General features: G+C 54.2%; 1 protein-coding gene across 1 annotated transcript; it reads left to right on the forward strand.

Moving 5' to 3' along the window:
• Nucleotides 1–509: 509 nt before the first annotated feature.
• On the forward strand, nucleotides 510–4,313 carry FCAMR (Fc fragment of IgA and IgM receptor). The gene is made up of 5 exons (XM_044266145.1): nucleotides 510–514; nucleotides 663–1,060; nucleotides 1,960–2,722; nucleotides 3,376–3,494; nucleotides 4,132–4,313. The coding sequence occupies exons 1-5, from the start codon at nucleotides 510–512 to the stop codon at nucleotides 4,311–4,313; spliced, it is 1,467 nt and encodes a 488-aa protein (XP_044122080.1).
• The last annotated feature ends 2,495 nt before the right edge of the window (nucleotides 4,314–6,808 follow it).

Raw genomic sequence — 6,808 nt, forward strand, 5'->3', positions numbered from 1 at the left:
TAGGTTTTGATCAGGCTGGACTTTTTCCAGTCTCAGTGAGACTGAACGTTCCCGCACCTGAAATCGTGCCTGCGATTTATCGAGGAGCAGAGCCGGTGTGAAGAGATCGGGCGAGAGCAAGCTCTGTTTCTGCCCGCGTCGGGTCAAGTTCATGTCACTCAGTAAACCGGCAGCGGACGCGTTCAGGCCTGACGTTCGCCCCTTGCCAGAGCAGACCTGCTCACGGCGCTGCTCGTCTGCGCTCTGACCGTGGTACGCGGCAGTTTGTGTTTCTGCAGAAAAGTGTCAGGTGTGACTATTTTTCAGCTGCCTGGTCCACTACATGGACCGCGATTCTTGTGTTCAGGGCACCCTTCCCTCTCAGGGGAACGCACACTGACCCAGCCTCCCCTACTTACCTCCTCTCTTGTGTGTTCCGTCAAACAAACCGTAGCCCCTTCCGTCAGATGCTGACCCGGCTCTGGAAGGACTTGTCTGAGAACGCCGGGCGCGGCGTTTCTGTCTCCCGGATGGGGCCTTAGGTGAAGCTCCACCCACATCAGGGGTCACTCCTGAGCTCCCAAGTGTCCACGTGCATTCCTCTTCCCTTCACTCTCACGACGGCGTTTTCTGACCTGTTCCCCTGATTCCGGCAGAGTCTGGAGCTTGTAACCCGCAAACAGTGGCTATAGCCAGCGCTCCGTTTCCTTTGACTTTTTTCTCCCCTGCTCTCTGCCCACAGCTGCAAATGCCCTGAAAGGCCCGAGGCTGGTGTCTGGGGGGCCTGGGGGAGCTGTCGCCATCCGCTGCCGCTACAGCCCCTTGTCCATCAACAAGCACGCGAGGAAGTACTGGTGCCGCATAAGCCCGGTGACACGGGTCTGCCACACCGTCGTGTCCACCACCAACTACACTCGCCTCGGCTACCGCGGCCGCGTGGCCCTAGCAGACTACCCGCAGGGCGGCTTGTTTGTGGTGACGCTGTCCCGGCTGTCCCCGGAAGACGTGGGGCGCTATCGCTGTGGCATTGGCAACAGAAACAACATGTTCTTCTCCAGCATGAATCTGACCGTCTCCACAGGTATGGGCTGGTGGGTCAAGTTTGGCGAAGTGAATGCGGGGGGCGGGATGGGGAGGTGCGGGAGCAGATGGACAGGTCCAAGAGGGCTTCAAGCTTGGGGAAGGGCAGTGAGGAGGAAAAGCTGGGGGTGAAGCAGGGACTTGAGGAAGTCGGCTTTCATTTCAGAAAGCAATTACCTTCAGAAGGAAGGCAGGTATTTGGAAAACTACCTAAATGAATGCAAGCCAGCTGTCCTGCCCACATTCCCCCAAATTCTGTGGCCTGGACGCTTGGAGAGGACTCCAAGAAGGGGGCAAATTGAAAAATGCAGCTTCTCAGGCTCACGAAGTCTCTTTGTTCAGACAAGCAGACGTGAGATACTCAGGAGAGAAGTGGTTTTTCCTGAGACCGAGCCCCTTGGCAGACATCCCACAAGCTACCAAGACCACGCTCTGCCTGGCAGGTTCCGGAGACATGACCTGGAGTTGGGCACCCGGAGTCCACGGAAGGGGGCCCAGGCCGTGGCCGGCAGGGACAGGTGGCATGGCAGGGAGCAGGCAGAGCCTGGGTTTGCATGTGTCCGGTGAGATGTTGCTCACACATCTGCTGAGATGGCCTGCTGTGTCTGAGAAGCAGTACGGGGCGGGCTGCGGAAAAGGGGCCGCGTGGGAGTGCAGGACGGCTCAGTAGAGAGTATGTGGGCACAAAACAAGAAGAAAGGACCACGGAATGTCAATACGTGCAACAGGCTAGACGCCTGGTTTTCCCTAATTTTTATTTTTTCCAACATATTAACCAAAGACTGTGTGGCTTAGTGAGGACGCAGTCCTTGGAGCAGGCACACTAGCCTGGCATCCTTTGCTAAATCCTGCAGGCAACCAGGGTAGCCTTCCCATGTGCTCTCCCTCTGCCGTTCACAGATCCTTCCAGCACCAACCCCTTGGCCAGTCTGGCTACAGGTGAGCGCATCATGAGATCCTCTGAAACGGCATCACCAGCGGCCAACAGACAGACCTCAGGAACCACCCAGACTGTAGAAAGACAGGGGACAGGATGGGACAGAGTTGCTCTGCCTCCAGGAACCAACAAAACAAGAGCATCAGCTGAGGGAAGGCAGACCCCAGGGACAACTGTGGCCGTAGCTGTAGGGACAGCCAGCCAGGGAGAGAGTTCTGTCTGGGCAACAACAGTCCCCATTCCAGAGAGTCTGGCTTCAACCATCCGAGGCGTGTCCAGAACAACAGAAGGTATTTGGGTGTGGGACACCAGAGGCTCAGTAGCAAATACAGGTAGGCCCAGTGAGGAAAGGACCGAGACAGCTACTGAGGCCGATGGACCACCAGAAGAAACAGACTGGGTCAGAACAGCTCTGGATTTCACTGGGAAGGTCCCAGGGGCCCGTAGGCCATCAACTCTGGTCTCAGGAAAATGGGTGCAGGAAATCCTGTCAGAAACAGCGACAACTGCTGCTCAGCCACAAGCCCTGGGCTTCAATGAAGGAAGCACCCCAGCTGCGAGTGTGTGGACCCCGGGACCCAGCAGCATAGAGATGGCGTCCAAGCAGGAAGCCACCAAAGGGGACCTAGACATGCCTGTTGGAGACAGCGATCCCCAAGCCACACCAAGCCAGGCCCCAGCTGCTGGGTCCGCGATGCCCATGGGCAAGAGGTCCTCCATGATGAGGTAAACTCCCAGACCCTCGTCTTGGCCCGGGCTCCGTGTCTGCCCCACTCCCGGCATGCTCCCCCATGGGTTGACATCTATACCCCACTCCATGTGCTCACTTCTCTCTTTGTAACCCTGGGACTACGAAGGGCAAGGACCATAAAAATCACAGACCCTCCCTTGTTCGAGAGTCCTTGCTAAGAAACCCGGAGTATTTTCACGTGGTTTTCAAGTAAAAATCTAAACATTAGGAAAACGGAATATTTAGGTGGAACCTTTGGGACTTTTTTTTTTTTTTAAAGATGAGGAACGAAAGCTCTAGAGAGGGGAGGTACTTGCTGAAGCCACAAGGAAATATTGTGGCAGAGCCAAATGCCCAGGGTGGGTGACATGACTCACTCCGTCCTCTTTCCCACTGGCCCCCGGGGGAGCCCACACCTGGGCAGTGCAGTGGGGACCAGGATTCAGGGCTTGGAAACCTGAAGACAAGGGTTCTGGTCCCAGCCCTGCTACTAACCCGTTGTGGGAATGAAGGCGGCCAACTTCCCCCACCTTAGCCTCTCACCTGTAAAGCGAGGGGCGAGGACCATATGCCCTTCAGTCTCCTGTCCAGCTCCAACCGTCCCTCCCCTGTGCTCTTTCCCTCCCCGCACCGGCTACTTCCACTCCAGCGCTTCTCCAGGAGAGAAAAACATCTCTCGGATCCTGATTCCCGTCTCCACGGTGCTGTGCCCCCTGACCCTTGTGGCTTTTGGCCTATTGCAAAAGAAGCTCAGGACAAAGGAGACGAGTGAGTGCAGCTGGAGTAGCCCCGAGGCTGGGGAGGGAGTGTTTGTTCTTCTCAGACACTCTCAGGACTGGGTCGCAGTCGGGGCCAAGACCTTTGGAGAGGGAAATGCTAAGTTCTAGCTTGAGCCATTTCACCGGTCCTGGCCTTGGTTTATCGATGAAATGGGGGAACCGTCTCTGTACTTACGCCTCAGTGACGTCCCAGAGCTGGAGGAGAGGCTGAGGAGAGAGGAGAGAGCTGAGGAGCCTCTCCTCAGAGGAAGGCAAGACAGACGTTCCCCACAGGCATGCGAACGGCAGGACCAGTCCCCCGTGTCCCAGATACGGGAGCCAACTACGCTTATGCCCTCTCCGTGGCCTGCCTGAAAGTCTCTTGAGCCCACGTTTAAATGCTCCCCGAATGAGTGCTCCACAGTGGTTAGCTCTGATGAAGAGAGGGTGAGATTTGTGGGAACCCGTTGAAGAGACTCCGATGATCACAGCCAGGACCCCAAAGGCCCGGCCCCATCCTCTTCAGTCAAAGGGCGCCCCTGCGTTCTTGTGTGTCAGGAAGTTCCCAGAAGGGGCAGGGGTTTGGGGTTCTCAGGGAATCAAATTCAGTCCCCAGTCCCCTCACAGCCCGCTCTGTGTCTGTGCAGCTCAGGAGACAGAGAGGGCAGCAGCGGTCACCTTGATTCAGATGACATATCTCCTGGATCCGAGCCTGCAGCCAGACCAGCTGTCCCACATGGAAAGGAACATGCTCCGGGATGACTGTCCTCCCCAGGTCAGTCTGACTGTCCCAGAGACACGCCCCGGACCCCGAGGAATGGAAGCATAAGCTGCTCTCTTTCCATCACCAGGGAAAGAGAACCAGGATGAAGGACCATATAGCTTCAGCCTTTCCTCATCTTTCCTCTGCCTGTACGAAACAGAGCGAATGGAGTGGGCACTCCTTCTGGGGAAGCAGAGGCTTCCCTTGGGCCACCCTTGGGCCCAGGAAGGTCAAGCATTGACCAGCCAAAGGGGGTGCATGACTCAGAGAAGGCTTCAAGAAAGGTTTGATTGAACCCTGGTGGAGGTCACTTAGGAAAGTGTGAAATTTCCTTTCCTGGGATTTTGAAAATATATGAGTTCTCCGACTGCTATAACTTCTTAGCCACCATCCTTCGCCCTTGCTAGCCGCCTTCTTTTCTGAAGCCCGTTAGCGCTCAGCCTGCTGTACACGTTTCATCAGGTTCACGTACATGACGCTTGCCTTCTCAAGTGCACTCTGAGCTCCTGTGGGGCAGTAATCGTGTTAGACCCACCTCACTAAGTCCCCAGAGGACCTCTAGCTCTGTGGGGCCCCCAGTAAGTATTTGTGGTTGAAAGGCTGAACTGGAGGATATGGGCTCAGTGGCCTCTGAGATGCTGAGTCCCCTTCATTTGGGAGTTCCCCTGGTTGACTCCAGTGGCAGGTGCCTTCTCCATAGAAACCAAAAAGAACAACAACCCCCATTCTTCAAATCACCCCTTCCCATTTGAGCCCATACTCATTATGCCACAGACCTTTTGACCCAGGCAAGATTTTCTGGGATTTTCCTAAACGCATGGATGAGGAGGGAATTTTTCAGTAGATTCTCACCTTCTTCATAAAGCTCCTCTTGTTCCGCTGTTTATAAATCTTTACTATCCAAAGGACTATTGATGAAGCTGGGAAATGGTCATTTTAAGGGGAGGGTGGTGTTCACAGAGAAGGTGGCCAGAAGGAATTTTATGTGGATTCTGCTTCATAAACACTTCATTCCATGTCTATCGGAAAACTTTCACTCCACCCTTGGTCCCACTGCCTTTTCCGGGGTCACATCTGCTTTTTTATTCTGCCAAATCTGTTAGCCAGCTGTCTGAACTTTGCGTCTGGGCAAAGCAGCCTTTGAGCCATGGGAGAGAAAGAAAGGAAGGACTCCGGTGTCAAGTTGAGAACTGTCAGGTCGACATTTCCAGAAGGATCAGCCCTGCCTCCATTGCTGTCAGCAGCGCCAGAAACCCTCCGTTAATATTGCCTCATAGTTGGTGCCCAGCACAGGCGCTGTCCCCCCAAAATCACGGAGATTTAGTCTTCCAAGTTGGTGAGAGAGACCCCATTGTTTTGGAGAAGTAGGGAAGTTGGATGTATCTAGTCGAATGGAATCAGAGGCTTTCAGAGCTAACAGAGCCTTATAGTCCTGGGCGAAGTAACTGAGGCCCTATGGGGAGAAGTAATCTGGTTGAAGCTAGTGAGTAATAGAGTAAGGATCCGAAAAGGGAACCCCTAACTTTGATCTAGTGCTTTCTCCTCTTCGCCATTGCTCAACGTTTCAAAGCAAAACTAATACCATCAATGACGTTGCCGTTTCTTGCCCCAGATCATTTTTGTGAACACTCTCTCAGTTCTCAGTGACCCTCCTGCACGGTCTGTAAGAGGGACAGGGAAGCCAGAAGAGCCACATTACCCCATTCAACCAATGAGGAAGCAGGCGCGGGGGCAGAGGCTGTCCAGCCAAGGTCACTTGGCCCATTAGAGACAGGGTCAGGCTGAGAACTCAGGCGGTAAAGGATCATTCCACCTACCCAGTGTTTACCAGGGGCGTCCACCGAAGGCAAGCTTCTCAAGATCCTTAAGAGGTGTTCTGAAGGAAGAAAAAAAGCTGAGGTGGTAGATCAAACGAGTTTGGGAAATGCTGGTCAAACAATAAATGGGTTCTTATGCATACGACTTTTTGGAGTCTTTGATACACTAAGATACCTTGTGAATAGCCCTGGGGTGTGGGGACGTTAGGAGTGTTTCCCCAGCGTTTTGGACTTGGAGAGGCAATCTCCCTGGACTGGGTTCCTCAGAACGCTGTTTGGGAAAGCTGGGTGCGCTAAAGTCGGGGTCTGCAAACCTTTTCTGTCAAGGGCCTGAGAGTAAATACTTTACACTAGGTAGGACACGTAGGCTCTGCTGTAACTAGGCAGCTCTGCTGTTGTGGCCCCAAAGCGACCAAGGACAATACTTAAAGGAATGACACTGGCTGTGAGCCAACACAATTTTATTTACAGAAACAGGTGTCAGGTTGGATCTGGCTCTAGAGCCAGGATTGGCCAACCCCTGAGCTAAGCCATACAAGCATACCAGACTGTCCTGTTCCCACTCTGATGTCAAGGATCAGACCCCACTCTTCTTCATAAGCTTCCCTGCCTACCCCCTGTCTCCCCCTGAAGAACCCTCTCAGGGACCTCTCCTTCCTCCAACCTCCTGTAACAGTGCCTGCTTGGGGTTCAGCAGGGAAGAAGCCCAGTCTGACAATGCCGGCTTGGGGAAAGAGGGGAGCA

The sequence above is a fragment of the Neovison vison genome, chromosome 10 (assembly GCF_020171115.1).
Source record: "Neovison vison isolate M4711 chromosome 10, ASM_NN_V1, whole genome shotgun sequence".
Taxonomy (NCBI): Eukaryota; Metazoa; Chordata; class Mammalia; order Carnivora; family Mustelidae; genus Neogale; species Neogale vison.

Bases quoted from the DNA above. Each gene is read 5' to 3' on its own strand.
- FCAMR (XM_044266145.1), top strand. The intron at 1,061-1,959 runs GTATGGGCTGGT...TGCCGTTCACAG, and splicing joins GAATCTGACCGTCTCCACAG to ATCCTTCCAGCACCAACCCC. The intron at 3,495-4,131 runs GTGAGTGCAGCT...GTGTCTGTGCAG, and splicing joins GCTCAGGACAAAGGAGACGA to CTCAGGAGACAGAGAGGGCA.